This window comes from Pogonomyrmex barbatus, unplaced genomic scaffold (assembly GCF_055798465.1).
Source record: "Pogonomyrmex barbatus isolate J1 unplaced genomic scaffold, ASM5579846v1 scaffold13, whole genome shotgun sequence".
In the NCBI taxonomy this organism is placed as follows: Eukaryota; Metazoa; Arthropoda; class Insecta; order Hymenoptera; family Formicidae; genus Pogonomyrmex; species Pogonomyrmex barbatus.
In genome coordinates, this window is record NW_028297109.1 from 4,706,627 (window position 1) to 4,725,038 (window position 18,412).

General features: G+C 41.3%; 3 protein-coding genes and 1 long non-coding RNA gene across 6 annotated transcripts; 1 reads left to right on the forward strand and 3 right to left on the reverse strand.

The window, feature by feature from the left end:
* Window positions 1-319: 319 nt before the first annotated feature.
* On the reverse strand, window positions 320-1,220 carry LOC148937577 (uncharacterized). Its single transcript, XR_016138237.1, has 2 exons — window positions 1,024-1,220; window positions 320-796 (listed from the first exon to the last, which is right to left on the reverse strand). It is a non-coding gene; the product is annotated as an uncharacterized LOC148937577 (long non-coding RNA).
* A 3,175-nt stretch (window positions 1,221-4,395) lies between these two features.
* On the reverse strand, window positions 4,396-9,384 carry Vap33 (VAMP-associated protein 33kDa). The gene is made up of 6 exons (XM_011636880.3): window positions 9,243-9,384; window positions 6,791-6,946; window positions 6,515-6,624; window positions 6,166-6,351; window positions 5,984-6,085; window positions 4,396-5,680 (listed from the first exon to the last, which is right to left on the reverse strand). Exons 1-6 carry the CDS (start codon window positions 9,313-9,315, stop codon window positions 5,510-5,512), a joined length of 798 nt encoding a protein of 265 aa, XP_011635182.1. The 5' UTR covers window positions 9,316-9,384; the 3' UTR covers window positions 4,396-5,509.
* A 179-nt stretch (window positions 9,385-9,563) lies between these two features.
* Window positions 9,564-12,084, forward strand: LOC105425893 (methylosome protein WDR77). 3 transcript variants are annotated; one of them, XM_089072192.1, is made up of 6 exons: window positions 9,564-9,703; window positions 10,728-10,798; window positions 10,876-11,206; window positions 11,269-11,441; window positions 11,523-11,715; window positions 11,833-12,084. In XM_089072192.1, exons 2-6 carry the CDS (start codon window positions 10,741-10,743, stop codon window positions 12,029-12,031), a joined length of 954 nt encoding a protein of 317 aa, XP_088928318.1. In that variant the 5' UTR covers window positions 9,564-9,703; window positions 10,728-10,740; the 3' UTR covers window positions 12,032-12,084. The 3 variants fall into 3 exon arrangements, with proteins under 3 accessions (XP_088928318.1, XP_088928316.1, XP_011635184.2); XM_089072190.1 differs by having other exon boundaries at window positions 9,578-9,715; XM_011636882.3 differs by lacking the exon at window positions 9,564-9,703 and having other exon boundaries at window positions 10,223-10,798.
* On the reverse strand, window positions 11,723-18,151 carry Tudor-SN (staphylococcal nuclease domain-containing protein 1). The gene is made up of 9 exons (XM_011636881.3): window positions 17,601-18,151; window positions 17,064-17,185; window positions 16,798-16,940; window positions 16,231-16,725; window positions 15,632-16,112; window positions 14,893-15,523; window positions 14,374-14,823; window positions 14,090-14,296; window positions 11,723-14,003 (listed from the first exon to the last, which is right to left on the reverse strand). The coding sequence occupies exons 1-9, from the start codon at window positions 17,649-17,651 to the stop codon at window positions 13,896-13,898; spliced, it is 2,688 nt and encodes an 895-aa protein (XP_011635183.1). The 5' UTR covers window positions 17,652-18,151; the 3' UTR covers window positions 11,723-13,895.
* Window positions 18,152-18,412: the final 261 nt, after the last annotated feature.

Here is an 18,412-nt window from a genome sequence, read left to right on the forward strand (position 1 = left end):
CCGACGCCCGCACTACTACTGCTGCTGCTGCTGCTGCTGCTGCTGCTGCTGCTGCTGTTGCTGCTGCTACTGCTGGCCCACGCAACGACAACCACCACGCTATGGCACCACCGTGGTCGCGCTATCACACCGAATAACATCGTCGCAGTGTCATCGTCGTCGCGCCCTTCGGCGTGCGCCCCGTTTTTTCGCGTTGTTGCTGCTGGCGCTCGATCGCACCGTGTGCGTGCGACGGGGGTGGCGCGAAAGAAAAAAAAAAAAGGAAAAAAAGTCGAACGAACGCACAGGACGCACGCACTCTTTCGTCGTTCTCTCCCTCTCTTCCTCTTTCTCTCTTTCTCTCCCTCGCCCTTACTCACTCACTCAGTCTCTCTCTCTCTCTCTCTCTTTCTCTCTCTCTCTTTCTCTCTTCCTTTCTCTCTCTCTCTCTCTCTCTCTCTCTCTCTCTCTCTCTCTTTCTCTCTTTCTCTCTCTGTCTCGCGGCGATTACACGCACGGGGACTCGCAGAAGACGGTGCTCGTCCCCCGATCGACTGCACGACACCGATGCCCGCTGATGCCAGGAGACGCCCCAACGCGGGGCACCCAGTTCGACGTATGGCGAGCGACGGTTCACCCCGCGATCCGCGTCTGTGCTCGGCCCGACTCGCGCAGTGCCGTAACGCGAGCGGGACCACCCGCCGCGGTGCCCGGGGGTGATCGGGGGCGCACCACCCCTCTTCCTCGCGCGCGACCTTATCTTAACCCTTCCTCGAGCGTGCCGCACCCGTGCGATATATTCCATTACGACAACCCTCTGAAAAAATATCCTTCTGACATCATTCTTAATCTTATATAGACACTTTCATCTTTTTCTCTCTCTCTCTCTCTCTCTCTCTCTCTCTCTCTCTCTCTCTCTTTTCATCGCAAAAGCCGAAATAGTGAATTTATGATTATTTATTTCACGTTGAACCAATTAACGACGAGCATTTTCACGTTTCGCAGCGAGCTTTCGTATGTTAGCTTAAACATAATTTTTCTCACCATTCAATGATTTTTCCTTCGATCATTCCGCGCGAGGAAAAGGCGAGAACGATGTTTTAGTCGCGGGCACCGAGAGCCCTTCGGGGCGACCTGGAGCCGTCGGGCACTCAGCGGCAAGGCGGGGGGCTAAGGAAGCCCTTGAAATCAATAGCCAGCCGCTACTGCCGCCACCCTGATCAGGCTGCTCTGCGCTGCATCCGTCGCTCCGCCGCCGCCGCCGCCGCCGCCGCCGCCGCCGCCGCCACCACCACCGCCATCACCATCACCATCACCACCACTACTACTATCATCGGCATCACCACTACCACCACCGCCGTCGCCGCCGCCGCCACCGTCACCGTCGCCACCGCGCCGCCTCCTCCCTCTTCCCGTATCCCGATTTATCCGCACGGCGTGATCGAGGAAGTCGCATCGTGCCCGACTTTAGTTCACAGCCGAACGTCTCTCGGTGCCGAGCGTCATCGGTCACCGAGTGACCCGAATACGGAAGGGGATAGCGGGTATCAGAGGGGTATCGTGGAGACGCGTCGCGGCGCATGGAGTTTCGGTGACTCCCGCTAATTCTCCTCGCCGTTTGACATTAGGGAGTCATCGGCGAATATCAGAGGGTGTACCCTTCGATTACATCACGAGTACGGTGAACGGTTACGTACGTTGAATCGACGCAACACTGAATGAGGGCGACGATTCCTTTTCCTAGAATTTCAGATGCTGTCGCGGAAATTTAGAAGCTAGTAACTCGCGATTACTCGCGATTATTCTCTTTGTCGAGATCGCTATTTCCTAAGAATATCGCAGCTCGGAATTTGGTGAACTAAAGTCTCCTAGTTTACCTCCCTCGCCGCTGAAGTGGTCTCTCTCGTGGCTCTCGCTACATACGAGACTCGACGTTAACATTTGCCGTATCCTACCGCAAAAAGTCTCTAATCTCCCGGCTTGTAACTTTGGTAAAGGCCAAAGCCCCACTAAATCACGGGTTGTCATGGCGATCCTTATCTAAAGTTCGCGTTATCGTTTCCCTCCACCTGCTATATTTAGTAACGCGGCGTTCCCCCAGGCACGCTACTGCCAAAAATTTTGATGGAATGCGGTCTAACGACATAACGAGAACGAACTTTTCACGAGAAGATTTTGATCGCGCTTAAAATCGATGATGACATAAATATCGAACATATGAAATGGCTGAACTCACCCCCGCCAATCGCATCTTTTCCGATATTTGGAGGTCTTATATTTTGACGTTCTTACCGCAATGGGTGGACGCGACCTTTCAACGTGACCAAAAATACAGACGCGTAGGGAGACGTACGTAGATTGCGGTCCGATTATGAGTTGACCTACTCTACTTTGGATCTACCTATGCGCTCTCTTTCCGGGGATACTACCCCTTTCGGAAACTGTCTCGCGTCACGAGGTTGCTCCCTCGAATCCCCCCCCCCGTCATGATCATCCGTTTTCTCTCATCATCTACGAAAAACGTCTTTTCTCCGTTCATTCTACTTCATTTCTATTTTAATTTCGGCCGTGTGATCGTTTGAAGAAATAATTAATGTTAAACTTATGAACGCTATTGGAACTTTAATATCCAATTAAAACTTAGATAGATCAATATTTCTAGTCTAATATTAATTTTAATCGAATACCTTGAATTAGAGATCTTATATATAGATCAGTCACTCGGGAAGTTATAAACATATGGAATAATAATTCTAAAAATGATTTTTAATTTTCTATATATATATATCTCTGTTAAATATTATTAAATATGCGTTCTCATTCTTTCTCTTTTGAGAGAACTTTGAGAGATCGGATTGCAATTCTATTTTTATCTAATGCCCATTTTTACCAATGTGTATAGATTGATTTTAATCTCGAATCTTAAACTTAAAAAAATAAAGGGAAATTAAAATTAACGGACAATAGTAGAGATATAAATTAAAAAAATAAAATATGAAACAAAATGTCAATTGACAGTTTGAAAATTCAGATTTTTAGATTGAATCTTGGGAGTCGACAAGATCAAGCACGTAGCCGGCAATTATAACCGAAGGTAATTACGTGAATGCGCGCAACAATCACGTGGTATCGAAACATCAGAAGTCTGCATGGTACATTCTTTAATAGAATACTTTTATTCAAACACGAGTGTTAACGAAATCGCTGTTAATAGATTAATCGCACGTGACGGCGTGGTCACGCATGAAGCAAGACCGCAAAAACTCGGTAATGATATATAATTATACGTATAACAATCGTATATAGATCATATACAACAAATACTTGGTATATCTGTAATAAAATCTCACTAACGTAGTAGATGTTTATGCGTTGTGCATATATACTAATTGCATCGCTTCTTTTCTTCTTCTACGGAATATGGAGAATACCTCTGGTGCAGTTAAAACGCACGAGATGAGAAACGTGCATTTGCCCACTTAGGCACGAATATATATACGTACATGACATACATATATATATATATATATATATATATATATATATATATATATATATATATGCATGTATATGTATATATAAAAATACATGTACATATATATGTACGTATATACATATATATATATTCTGTTTTACAAAGACGCGACATAGATCAGGTTCATGTTAACGAACTTTATAATTAATATACGGAATATACATGTAAAATGTATATGTAGGGAGAGAGTTCGACTTTACACGATTTTCAAGATCTAAGATTCGTTTCTCTCGCTGTAGGAGCCGCTGAGTCCTTTTCGCGTGCCGCAACCATACGTTCACAGGAATGTCTCGGAAAATAACTATATTGAGGAGAAGTCCGAATAACCGCGTCCGAATCAGAAACTCATACAGCGATCGAAGTTTCACACACCGATATAAAGTACACGCGTCTCGTCGCGCGCGCGGCGGTACGCGTTCGCACAATACGCATCTAATTTAAAACGACAAAATGTTATTTTTTACATCCTTTTATATCGTATATTACAGAGTCGCGAGACACTCAGGGGAGGGAAAAATTCGTAGCTCGCTAAAAAAAAAAGACTGCTGTGGATCAAGTAGAACAGTGTAAAAAAAACTCGGAGCAACGGAGGAAGCCAGTAAAGTTGAAATTGTGTTATGCTATATTGCCTCTAGTTCTAAGGCACAGTTATATAAATATCTTTATAATTCTGTAGTGTGTGATAAGTATTACGTGTGCTCAACAATAGTAATTTAACATGACCACCTGCGGTCAGCCCGTCAACTCGCGAACTCTGAAACTTGATTGAGCGACTCGTTCGCTTCGGACTCCTCGACAAATATCATGTCCATTATCGCGTGTAAACGCTTAGCATGGATGACAGTTTCGAGCAGAGAGGTACAGAATTCAAAACCCTTCAGTATTGTGATATCCGAGACATATCTTTATTCGTTATTTTCGTAAGACAAACATAAAGAAATAAAAAGTACACTGAAGCGTCAAGTAAGTTCAATGATTTTATCGTTTCTCTCTTTCTCTCTCTCTCTCTCTTCATCATTTTCATTTAATATATCAACGCTGGCGAGATATAACGACCAGCGCAACCAATTGTTAGATCATGAACCACTACTCTTCATCAACCAGCTCTGCCTTCTACCTCTTTCCGCCCCTCCGGCCCCGACTATGTGTATTATATATTTTCAAATGGACACAATATGTACAACGGGGAACGAGAATGGCGCCCGGCGTGGATGCACCAAAGCAACGCAAATCGAGCGAACAGCCATTCTCATGCAGTACACCCGCAACTGGACACTATTTTCTGCTTCCGATTGTACAATATTATTTATACAGGATGTAAGAGTTATATTACGTAGAGAAAGATGCTATGTGACAGCGTAGCACCCTCACTCGTTCGTGTGTAATCTTTTTTTGCACCAGTACAGTTCGGCCTATTACGGATAGGTGATGTATAAATTCGAAAGAGTGCGATAACAATCAGTAATTGGTAACTTATTGTTTTCAGCGAGTAAAGTTCCAAGACATTGAACAATGCGAATGACGAATAATTATCTTGAGTATCTATAAACACAAAATCATTATTCGTTATTCGTGAATACACCTTGCTCAACGCTATTATTTTGAGAGCAGAGCATGTGTTACAGAGGGAGAATCCCTTTACAAGCACAAAAAATGAGAATGTAACAATGATAAACATAAACCGAGCGTTACCTTAGCATCTTCTAATTAAAACTATGTTTCTTAAGAAGACGATCAAGAAAAAAAAATAAATAGAATAAAAAATAATTTAAATCAAGCATTTTATCAAGTTAAGCACACACCCGTGAGAGCAACTCTATTATTAATGTAGACCACTACCGTTCGTGTTTATAGCATTTATTATGAACATTCGAGTAACGCAACGTTTAGAGTCTGTGTCTGCGATCGAACGATGACATATGATGGCAGAAGACAGGCTAAAAAAACTTGGGGGCGGTGGGGATACACTGAGGTATACAGTAAGATAAAGGTTGTTCAAATTAGTTTTCCCAGCAAGTAGCCAACTATAACCATGGCAATGGCGATGAGGATACTAGTTGATGTCGGAGATAACTGATTACTGCTCTGTGAGGTTAGTCCTCTGGCTGCTGCAAGGTTACCACCATCATTGCCCAATGCCGCGTTTCGCCACTTCATTAAATCTTCCTGTTAGATAAAAATATATGCTCACATTACTTAGACATATTTCACAGCGATTTTTTTATCTGATAACATGTAGACTTAAGGACAAAGAATTTCACTGATTTTCCTTAAATCAGATGTTTAATAAATTTATAATTTGTTTAAGTGATAATTTATTTAATTGAACTTAACATTAATTACTTATATCTTTTAAATAAAATATAAGTCTTGGTAAATTTTACTATTCAAAGTATGATAGATTTACAAATGAGATTGTTGTATAAAATTTATATGTAACATAGTTGACTTTGCATCATTAATACTTACTCTAAGTTGAAGATTTTCCTGCCTAAGCGTGCTTTCTTCTACCCTAAGCTGATTTACCTCTTGTGCAGCTTTTAATAATTTTTCTTCTGCCTCACCAAGAACCTGAGAAAAATCATTATTTAGAGAAACAAATGTACGCAAAAACTATTATTACTACTATTATAATACACTCGATATTTTACTTTAGGTGACGATTTGACCGAATCACCGACTGTCTTGTTCTTTCCATTAGTTGTATTGGAGTCTGCCTTAGTTGTTGTGGAAGTTGCAGTCGTTTTAGCCGTAGTAGTAGTAGTACTAGTTACAGGATTTTCAAAGACACATTTCAGCTTGGAATCCATTAACTGATCTGGATTTATGTCCTTCCACTTTAAAAGACAATTACATAATTTATTAAAATAAATCATAGAAGAAAGAATAAAATTTATTATTTTTATTCTTGAAGTAGAAGAAAACAATTATTAAAATAACAGTATATTTATTGAATTTAATCGATATATATTAATACTAATTTTAATAATGTTCACTTACCACATCAATTGGATATTCTTCATCATCATCATCTGGTGCTATCACAGTTTGCACCATAAATTTGTGTTTATTTTTTTCCGACGGATCAAAATCATATGGTTGTAAGCATACTGTAATAAAATTATGATTTATGATATTATAAAAGAAAACAAGCTCTTTCGATATTTTACAAATATAAATCATGAAAGAGATACGCTCAAAAGTAATAGGACTTTAATAGTTATAAAAAAATAAAATTTGCATTTTATTTAATTAATGCTGGATTAAGACTCAGACCTGCTATTTCAGTGACATCCTTTGGCTTGAGAGCTCCAGAGTTTGGACGTACACAGTATCTCTTTGGGGCAGTTGTCTTTATCTTAAAATATACCTTTTTATTCGTTGGGTTAATTAATTTTATATATGATGTGACTGGGCCTCCTGTAAAAGGGCCTGCAACATATTAAACATTAAATTACAAAACTACAAAATTACAGAAATTTACAGTGAAATGTTGCTGTTTATGAATTCAATGTCAGATAAATGTTTACATCTCTTTTTACAGTAGATTTATAAAGTAGAGATCATAAAGATCAAGAACATATAAAAAGGATATAATAAACATATAAAAAAGGAACGTGTAAAAAAAAGAAATTATTCTGGAAATATTAGCAATGAGAATGCAAAGTACAAAGATTATGAATGTTAATACTTGATCAACGTACAAATATTTGACGCAATTAAAAAATACTAAATACTTTTTCACGAATTATTACTATTCACATTCAGCTCTGCTATACAATTAACAAAATTCTTATATTTCCTACGAACATTATCGAAGCAAAATTACTCTCAGATTTGATAAATCATCTCGTCTCTCTTCAAAGAAGAAAGAAGTATCAATCAAGATGTTAATCGTCAGTCTATAGTTATTAATCATGCAGATATTAGATAGTCATCGTTAGACAACGTTCAAGTTCCGTCCGAACGAGAAATAAGTGAATTTACGCGTAAGCTTATTAATTGTTATCGCTAATCAAATGAAAAAAGGTCAGCCGTCGTTAATTACAAATTACTTACATACTTCATTATCGTCGATATTAATGTCGTCATACCGTATGATATAAACAAGAAATAAACGTGATGCAAATTCACTTAATAATAGTAAGTAGAGAAAAATACATAAAGGAGGGAATAATCAACCGAGGGAACACGATTACGAATTGTTTTCGGCTCGAGTGTGTTTCGCAGTCCCGATAACGAAATCGTCGAAGCGGCGATAGGCCGCGAAAGATCGGCAGGCAGCTCGAGTGTTTGCCCCTTGATTTGCGCTTGCAGCACGCACGCGACACCTCGGCCATAGTCGAAGGACGTTACATCACTCGATTTGAGAATAATTAATGAGACGCGCATTTTCACGGCAATCAGCGAGAACGAATGTGTTAGGGGACAGCGATGTCTCTCGAGATGACAAATGAAATTCCCCTCGGCGTTGACGGCATGCGTGTATCGCGATTATCGAGCGAGCGATTCGTCGCACGTGCGAGCATCGGTTTCTCGTCTTCATGCGAAATTCTAAGGCGGAAATTCTAACGCCGAATACGCGGCGTGCGCGTAGGCGGAGAGATAGAGAGAGAAAGAGATCAAAGTTCAATGTTCTCTGGATTTCGCGAAGAAAATTTAATTCCGAAAAATAGGAAAAATAGGAAAAAAAGAAAGAAAGAAAAAGAAAAAGAAAAAGAAAGAGAGAGAGAGAGAAAGAGAGAGAGCAAAGACCGAGGGGAATCCGCCAATGGTATTTGGATCTATCGCCGGCCTTCCGTCGCGCAGGCATAAATAAACGAGGCTCTTATGGATTACTGGCGCGAGCGACGGAGGCTAAGTGGAACGGCGGTATAAATTCAATAAATAGGTTTTCCACGTATCGGCGATTAGAGCGATCGTCTGAGAAGGGCACTGGGGGAAGAGCCGACCGTCGCGGGCCGATCGATGGCAACACGCACGTTTCACAAAAGACCGGGAAACGATCGACCGATCTCTCTCTCTTTCCGTTCCGTCACACGAGGGGAGAAAAAAAACGACACGGAAATGCGGAAACGGGTAGAGAGGGCGCCGAGAGCCATAGCTGCCCGTTCTGCCCGCTTATCTCGTCGAGGTGAGATCCTCGAGGAATTTTGATGTCCTCGCGAGAAAATCGGATGGACGGACAGACGGATCTACATTCGTTTCTCAGCGCGTCGCCGCGACGGTGGATCGCGACCGATCTGACAGCGGATTAACGCACGGACGGGACGGATGGGGTTAGGTACGGGCCAGCGACATCGCACGCTCGTCGAGGAACGAAGCCGCAACCTCGCGGCTCCTCGCCGCGAGCGGCACGACGCGACGCCGTAGCATGGATGCGATGCGATGCGATGCGATGCGATGCGATGCGAAGCAACGGCCGCGATTACGCAGCGCGATTCGCCGCGCGAGGGAACGAAGAACGCACGAGCGAGAGCGGCCGTGCGAGCGAGACGATCCGTGGCCTTACGTCATCTTGACGACGTAGCTCCGTCGTGTCGAGCTCCTCGTCGCGACGGCGACGTGCGCGGGTGGCTCGCTCCACTTGGACGACGAGCAGCTCGGGGCGGGAGGGAGCGTGAAAATGACAGTGGTCAAGGAATAAAGGAAAAAAAAAAAAAAAAAATTAGAAATACGACGCGCGGGTTGAAGGATGAGACGACTTGATCTCTAAGTTTCAGCCTACCCCTGAATCGCAGCTCGTTCTGCGGCTCGATAAGTAAAACCTGCTCGGGTTTTTCGACGGGCTTCGACGACATCCTGACTGACGGACCAAAACGGACTTCCCGACGGACAAGTCACGGCTTTGTTGCTGTCTTCCACCACCTCCTCCTCCTCCTCCGTCTCCGCCGTCTCACCACCTCCGCCGCCTCCTCCTCCTCCTCCGCCGCCGCCGCCGTCTGCTGAAGCGCCAACGGGTGGTCGACGACGCGTTGGGCCCCGCGTATTGACAAGTTTGTCTAGTGCTCTGCTCGTCGCGATTCCCCGCGTCGGCCGTGTACAACAACGTCGTGCGTTCGTCCCGTAGCGTGCCGTGTCTTTCCGAGATTCCGTTGAACTGATTCCGATTCGTGGCTGGCGTTCGCTGCGCATGCGCCGCGACGGGGAACTGTACGAAGTGTAGAGGCCGCGTTACGTCACGCCACGGTCGGTAAAGCGGTTTGTTCGGCTTTTCATTTTTGCACTCTCACCAACGATTAACTGATTAACTTTAAACTCGGTTTATCTTAATTTTTTTATCTTCTTGATTCTAGAAATTAAAGAGAGATAAAGATTAAGTTAATGCGAGATTGAAAATAATAAACGATGGTAGAAATGAACATTCCTAGTCAATTGAAGGTAGCCGTGCCATATTTTCCATATTTAAATCGAGATGGATATATATTTGGCTATCGAAGAGAAAAAGAAAAAAGATCTAATAAATGCAGAAAGTTTAGAAAAAATAAATGATTGTGATCTTGATTTGTATATTTTTCTTTCTTTCTTTTTCATTTTCGTTCACTTCAAAATAAGAAAATTCGTTTCCGCTTTTTATGTTTTTATTATTTCCTCATTAGCTGAGTGCTACACTTTTCGTATTTAAATTGAGATGGATATGTAATTAAACGTCGGAGAAAAAAAGAAAAAATATAATAAATGCAGAAGGTTAGAAAGAACAAACCTTGAGTTTTATCTTTCTTTCATTTTTCACTTTTATTCGCTTCGAAATAAGAAAATTCGTTTCTGTGTCCTGTATTTTTCATTTTTTAATACTATTTTATTTTGTTCGCCATTTGAGTTCATCGGTTTTTTCCACTCGCTCTTCCGCGGCCGAATTAACTGTTCTTTCATCTTCAATCACCCGAATGTTCCTTTTGATCCCATCTATGCCTAATGAGCATGCGTGTGAGAATGTTCGTAGTTATATGTGTGCGTATATGTGTGTGTGGAGCACGCGCGTCCCTAACCTCTTATTGCATTCGCGAACGATTGTTAAAAAAAGAAAAATTCGCGATTAATTCTCTAAAATTTCGACTCTGAAAAAAAGAATTACGATCGAGATAAAAAACATCGCGCTGCAAAACTAATTCTTTCTTAATTTTTTTGTAATTTAACAACGACGAGTTCACGCGGACCGGCTCGTGATGGCTGAATGTTGGGACACGCCAAATTTAAACGGGGATGTTTTTAGGAACATAACGTTCATGAAAAATCGTACACCCGTTGATACCAGGCAGCTACAAGTTCTCTTAATTTACGACGGTAAAAAGCATGCTCACAACTCCAATCTCTTTGTTTGTTAATCATCATATCTAATCCTATGTTAATCTCTATTGTAGAAAACAATGCTATTCTTGGAGGTACTAACATGGTTGATCTCTATTGGAACGGTACTTTCTGGTATTATAATGATATTGCAGATTTCTCAAGAGAAAAAGCAACCTTGACACAGCAGATGGACAGTGGAATCTGTGACGCCGCTTATCTGAGTCAAAATAAATTTGCTATTGTAGAGGATAGTGGAGCTGTACAGATCTGTGAGATAATTACTTCCCAAACAGGGAAAGAATTCCGTCAGCTCGAATATGCCTGTCAGCATGACGACAGTGTCTTGACAGTATCAGTATTTTCTAATAAAAAAAACATTGTCACAGGAGGGATGGATTGTTGGTAAGATATTTCTGAAGTATCTGATATCAAGAAAACAATATTAATCTTATTATTTGTTATAGTTTAAAAATCTGGGATGTGGAGGATTTAATCACAACTTATTCGTACAGTTATGCACATACAGATGTTATCACTAGTATAGATGTAAATCCTATATGCGATTCTATATTTACATCAGTCTCTTTAGATTGTGAATCGTTACTCTGGGACATTAGACAAGCTAAACCAGCTACTTGTATGTTTATTTATGATCATTTTATCTTGTTTATCTCTTCTATATCTTTCAAATTGTTTTTCAATTTTTTTTTCTTTAAAGATATTTTTAAGAAAAATGAAAGTCCTTTATCAGCAGTAGCCTGGAATACTACCTTGGATCATCTCATAGCAATAGGTACGACTGATGGTAACATTGCATTAATAGATATCAGACAAACGGAGACACCATTGTATGAATCAATCGAATGTGATAGAGGCATACATAAGTTGTTATTCAATCCAAATCCAGAAAGGTAAAGATTTACTGGAAATAACAATTTACTCAACTGTACAATAGCTCATACAGAATATCTCTTATATACTCTTGATGTGATAAGTTGTTAAAATAAAAAAACTTATCTATTTTCCAGGAAAGAACAATTGGCGTGTTGTTTTGATAACACATTGGTAAAGGTACTCGATACTCATAGAGAATTGTTGCAGATATATGAAGATAATAGTCATAACGATTTTGTACGAGGACTCGCATGGTGTAAAGACGATTTATACTCGTGTTCTTGGGACGCAAATGTGATTAAACATTCTTCTAAGAACGATAGTTCAAGTTAATGACACATAAAAAATTGTGTGATATTAAAATTATTTTCTACTTCATAATAAAATATTCAATTTATTATTTGAAATAACACCTCGATATAATGAACATGCCGCGAGAGATTGAATACTATTCATTATGTATCAATGACAAATACTGATCGCAACTAGGAGAGAACTTCATGTTAATTCAAAATTCACAAGAATAATCAAAAATTCACAAGAAAGGTGCATTCAATTGTTAAATCGTAACTTCACTTTACAAGCAGTGATACAGATGTAATTTTAGTGCATTTAACATATTGGAAAACATTCCTCTTGTATTTATTTAAATTTCTTGATCAGTCAAAACATTTCAGACATTTCTACAATATAATTACGATACTCTCTGTTTATTCTATATTATTCATATTGCAGAAAAAGAGAGAAAAATACCTGAAATATCTAAAGATTATCGCTATATATAACAGTAATGTAAAGGAATCAAACATATCAATATAACAAATTCCTGTATCTTATGGATTTAAAAAAAAAATGATATCCTTAACATAATTTAAACAAGTCTTTCTTTTTCTTTCTGATTCTACAGTGTGTACGGTATATCAAATATCCAATAGGATTTTTTTATTTACAAAATAAAGTCAATAATAACGTGAAGAAAATATCACAAATAAAAGTTTAGCATCACAAAAAGTATCTAAAAAAATTAGAAAATTGTTTCCAGCATAGTGAAGATGATGAATTAAAGATACAATATATATGTAATGTATATGCAGAGTTTCAGTAAAATAAACGTGCGAATATTCCGTGGTGCATAGAATCTACATATATATTCTTTGTATCGGAGAAAAAATTGCGAATTAGTTCTACCGAACACACGGTAGATAACATTTATTTGTCGTAAATATATTTTAAACATTTAAATTTTATATTTGTTGTACTGTAATTTGTAGGACTGATTAGTAGGACAACTGCATAAATAATTTCTTGTAAGTACATTAATATCAAACTTGTTTATGCATATAACGTACATGGATAACGTGAAATTTGTCCAGAAAGAGATGGCAAGAAAGACAGTATAATTGTACAGTATCTTCCTTCACATTATATTATTACTATATTATATCCCCATTTGTATTATGCTGAATTCGTGTATGCGCGCGTGCACCCATGTGTCATTTAAAAGTTGAAACATTTCTCATGACACAAAAATGTGCGGATGTCAATTTTCAGTTGAAAATACTTTGATACTCTATTGATATGAATTTTCTCTATCTCGGTTTATCTATCAGTGCCAGATTAAATCTGCGATTATAAATTCTACATCTACATGATCATCCTTGCATATAAAAACTTGAAAAGAGTAGCGCGTACATGAGTTAAACATGATTATTGTTTATCAATAGGAAAAGCAATTAACGTATCTAACATGATCAAGTGTACCTAACACTGCATTGAATTGCACATTGAAGATTTCATACCAAATTGAAAATATCGGGTCCTCAAATAATTTTCATTTGTGGCACCAAGTTAATAACGAATGTTCATGTCGATGAGAATACATGTAATAGCCAATGGCTGCGTAGTCTCGTTCGATGACTACAAACGCATATTTTGTTCATTGTATTACAGAAATTATTAAAATCGTTATGTACAATTCTCTCTTTATGTATCGAGATATAATTGTGTATCGAGACTAACGCGGCATGTAGCTCTCATATCGACATTCACCACTGTTATTTTTATCTATGTAGCGTTACATAGTATTATATATGTATTCTGTTGTTACGCTGCATATTTTTTTTATAACATAATCTGTCTTTTCTTTTTCCCCATATCAATAATGCTTATATCCCACATTGTTGAGCATTTGTATCAATTACAATCCAAATTCTTTATCGTCGTCTTCCGGCCTTACGTCCCCATACATCCAGATATTGCGATGGTTGTGCTTCGCGTCTTCTTCAGCCTTCTTATATTCCTCGATCTGCAAATAATAAATATACGTATATAAATATAAATCATCAATTTTATTACGATAAATGATCACGCATACAGCAAAGATAGACTAACCAGTTTAACGAGCCTCCTATCCCGATGTTTCTGAACATGCAAGAATCCGTCAGAGATAAGACCTTTTCCGATATCTTCGTTTGTGCTAGGATGCACCAATGTTACGGCGGTTACGTTGTTACCTAACTTGTACTCAACATTTAAGAGCAAGATTTTGTCCAATACATCTTCCTTAAACGCGTCCACCGCCGCTCTCTTGTCATCCGTCTATAAAAACGCCATTTAACATTTACATATATATTTATTTTCAAAAAATAAATTGTAAAAGGATAAATCATATTTACGTCGCTCGGAAGTGTTACGCACGCGAGTGCGTATTCGTGAGCGTATGGTTTATCGGTCGCGAAACGCGCAGGTAGATCGGCGACTCGCGTAACATTGAGGGTCTCTCTGTTTCCGTAATCGATGTAGAAGACGCTGACGTTGGTACCGGAGACCTTTTCCGTTTTCACACGATACCACTGATCGTCACCGCTGAATTTCGCGACCGCTAGATCTCCCCTGGTCGGCTTGTAAGCACCAGGAAGTGGCGGGTTAGCAGCCAACTCCTGACGTAATTGCAAAAGCATGCTCTCCAGTAAGCTACCCTGATCAACAAATTGAGCGTAGAAATGAAGATCATCGGTAACCTCGGAGATTACAACTTTCTGGTAATCGATCTTGCGCTCCTGCCCTTCTTTCTCATCTACGATCTTGTCAGTCTCCACCGGTGTTTCCACGCGATTCTTCCAGATCTATAACGTAAATCATATTTCAATTTTCTGAAAAAGGTACATTATTTAGTAATTAGGCGGTTTACTTACATTAAGTTTCTTCGTTTTTGCACGTTCCTCTGCGGCTTTAAGAGTTCTCGTGACTTCTCCAGAGTCTGGGAAATTCACGACCTCAGCCAAACCTTCTTCGACCAGAGCGACAGACATATTGACATCGTTCACCGTTAGCCAACCGATGAAACCGCTCAACTTTGATTCCGTGTTCTCGATCTTGATCTCCACATCTCGTTGGAAACAGTGCTCCTTGGTGAAGGCGAGAGCTTTCTCACCGTATTCGTCGGCTTTCACCACTCCGCCGCCGGGCAGCGTTCGCTGACAGCGCGGAGTTCTTATTCCAGCCAGTACGAACGTGATGACGTAATCCTCTTTGGGAAGATAGAGCTTCAACCGCGAGCCGCTCGTCACGAACTCAACAACCGCTCTTATTCCCTGCGCCCGTTTGAGCGAAGTCAAGAACGCTTTCGCCTTTGAGGGATCGTTCGAGAGATCCACTATTCTGTGAACTGGAATGTCTTTCTTCGCGTGCAACCCGTGCTGCGATTTCTCTGCCTTGCTCTCAGCTACTTGCAAGAGATTGTAGTGAGAGGAACGCTGATCATCGTTCTGTCTGTACTTGATCACTCGCGCGAGACCCCGAGCGACCAGTGCCTCTGCGATGTTTCTGTTGGCATAGTAACAAGATAGAAATTATCAATTATTGATAATTCATAATGTAAATCATAATTAGAAAACAAGCGGATCTCATCGTAAATTATTAATTTACACTTACGTTTTGCCACAGGTTACAGTGCAGCACAGCTTTTCCGGGAAATTGTCCCTAGCCGGCTGTGTATAATCGACCACTACTTTTACATTTTTCCTGATGAATTTCTCACGCAGGAATTCTCGCGCCTCCAACATCCACGGTATGTCATAGAGAGGTCTGAAATCTTTCGGTCGAGTAGTATTGTTGCTGTCCTCGATATTCTTTTTCTCACGAGTAGGTGGACGAATGCTGCTCAGAAATACTTTCTTGTTCTCTCCATTCTGTGTTCGAATGATGAGCGCGTCTGCGTTAACAATTTCCACAACAGTGCCGGTAAATTCAATCTGCGGTCCAGACGGCTTGTAGTCCTTCCATAGGCGCAAACGCGCCTCCTTCGCAGCTTTCTCGGCGAGGTACAGCTTCTCCGCGCCGGATCTACTGTTGCTGATTGACCAATCCTGACATTTCGCGAAACCCTCGCTCAGCAGAATTTCAGCAATATTTCCTAATAAAAAAAAAAAAAACAACAAATATGTTCAAACAATCTCAATCTCATTACGAACATTTATTACATATAATTTATCATATGCAGACGCTCATTTAACGTAATTTGCCTAATCTACCTTTGGGATGAATAATGCTGCCAATGAAGTTGTTATTGTTAACCGATTCCAGCACGATCTCGACGTCTCTGTGTAAGAGCCGCGATTCTACAAAGTATCTAGCCTCGTCCGCGTAAGGATCGCCGACGGAATTTTCGCGACGTCCGTTGGGCCAGCCCGGACAACGAACGCCCGAAATCATCAACGTTATATTATAAAAATCGGGTAGAAGAAAAGCCTTCACGGTAGAGCCATCGAAGACGAATTCGATCACTGCCTTGATCGGCTTTTTGCCGAATTTTTCGACCAATTTCCGGGGATCATCAACAGTCCATTTGATGTCCCGCACGTGCTCGGAAGCCGGCGAGTCCGACCACTTTCCTTTCTTCGCGGTCTTCGCGATGTTTTCCAATTCGACCAATCGTTGTTGCTCAGCAGTAGGATTGCGATTGTCTTTCTTGACGGTTACCAGACCCTCAGATACCAAAGTTTCGATCACGTTCTCGCCATTTCTATCTGCATGATGATCATCTCGATTATATGTGAAATATAATCAATTTTTCAAATTCTAATACAAATAACAAATACCTTTTCCTAACCAGACAGTTCCATATGTTCTGGCTGTGTTCACTGATTTTTCAGTAGCAAAGGTGACATCTTGACCAATCAATTTCCGGCGTAAGAACTCCCTGGCTTCCCATGCATATGGCTCGTCTTTGGTTTCATCCATGCTACAAATATATAAGTCGTTATTCATTTTTGTAATTGAATTACTATCTATATGTATTTATATAATCAAAAATCTCTCCATAACCCAAAATTTAGAAAATAACTAGGAAAAAATATATATGTACCTATCATTTCCTTTCCAACGTTCTAACTTTGGAGCGGTAATGTTGCACAAAGTGATGGTTACCTCAGGTGGAGGACCTCCCATAGGTTGTCCACGGATGACAACGGTATCTCCCGATGTCACCTATGGAATTATTAAATCATAAGAAATCTTAAAGTATTCCATTTTACTATACCTTGACTCGAATTACACTACCAATTATGCAACTGCTAATATCTTATAAAATTTTCTCGAATTGTAGAGTGAAATTGCTAGAATCGTAACAAGCTCTCACTGGAGGCACTCGATAAAAGATAAGGGAAAAGACAAAAAAGGCGAATGTAAAAAAGGCAATAAATATTCTCGTTAACGTGACAAATATTTAAGAAATATATCTGGAAACACATGAAGGAACGTCGCATGGCGACGATACTCCGGATTGCCACCATATGCTTCCTGCCAGCTGGGCGTACGGGCAGGAAAGCAACATCGTGGACGACCACGAGTCACAAGTATCGTTCGCGCGAGAGGCCGGTGGCGTACGGCGGAGATCCCTCACCTGCTTCACCACTCCGTTCCGCAGTTTCACCGGTGCCTGGGGTGCGCTCATGGTGCCGTTGACGACGGTCTCCTCCTCGGGACAGGAAAGTCGGTGCGAACAACGTCGGTACGCTCGGCTCCAGTGATCCGCACGTGCGCTCTCGATTCGAGAGTTCGGTAGCAGCTGCGCTCGTGACTGCGAGTTATCGCTCCTCGTGGTGCGTTCCGAAGGGAAGAGGGGGAGGGGGGAGAGGAGGAGAGGAAGTTGTTCTCGCGAGGCGGGCTGCTAACTCAGGAGCTCGAACGAGTTGACATGTTGGCCGCTGAGACTTTTGCGGAGGCAACAGAAGACTGAGACGAGGCGAGGCCCTTCACACACACACACACACGGCTCTTCGACACTTCACGGTCCCTTACGTTCCCACGTAAAAGGCGTTCGGCCGCGACGAGGGGCAGCAATGAGAGGTAGCCTGCGATGTCGGTGCGAGCGCGACCTACACACCGCGAGTATACGCTCCGAAGTATTCGCTTGGATTCGGTGGTGATGTGGCAACACGCACGCGACAACACGCCACACGCCGCGCGACACGGTGTCGCACTCTACGCTCCGATTTCGAGTTACGAGCTGGCGCGCATGAGAGGGGGGGGGGTCGGCCGAAATGAGAAATCGCGTCCGGAAGGTCCGTTCGTTTTACCACCTTTCGCACCTGGCCTCGCGCAGTAATGTCCTCTTGCTCCGCTTCTCTCCCGCGCGCGTACTCCAGAGTGCAGAGGGTGGCAGCAGATGCACGCCACTTGAGAAAGAGCAAACTCACTCCGCGTGATGTTAGG

Bases quoted from the DNA above. Each gene is read 5' to 3' on its own strand.
- Vap33 (XM_011636880.3), bottom strand. From the start codon at position 9,315: ATGTCGTCGAAGCCCGTCGAAAAACCCGAGCAGGTTTTACTTATCGAG. The intron at 6,352-6,514 runs GTAAGTGAACAT...TGTCTTTTAAAG, and splicing joins AAGAATATCCAATTGATGTG to TGGAAGGACATAAATCCAGA. The intron at 6,086-6,165 runs GTAAAATATCGA...GATTTTTCTCAG, and splicing joins CGGTCAAATCGTCACCTAAA to GTTCTTGGTGAGGCAGAAGA.
- LOC105425893 (XM_011636882.3), top strand. From the start codon at position 10,681: ATGGCTGAATGTTGGGACACGCCAAATTTAAACGGGGATGTTTTTAGG. The intron at 10,799-10,875 runs GTAAAAAGCATG...TCTCTATTGTAG, and splicing joins AGTTCTCTTAATTTACGACG to AAAACAATGCTATTCTTGGA. The intron at 11,716-11,832 runs GTAAAGATTTAC...TCTATTTTCCAG, and splicing joins TTCAATCCAAATCCAGAAAG to GAAAGAACAATTGGCGTGTT.
- Tudor-SN (XM_011636881.3), bottom strand. From the start codon at position 17,651: ATGAGCGCACCCCAGGCACCGGTGAAACTGCGGAACGGAGTGGTGAAG. The intron at 16,726-16,797 runs GTATTTGTTATT...ATCATCATGCAG, and splicing joins AACTGTCTGGTTAGGAAAAG to ATAGAAATGGCGAGAACGTG. The intron at 15,524-15,631 runs GTAAGTGTAAAT...CTATGCCAACAG, and splicing joins ACTGTAACCTGTGGCAAAAC to AAACATCGCAGAGGCACTGG.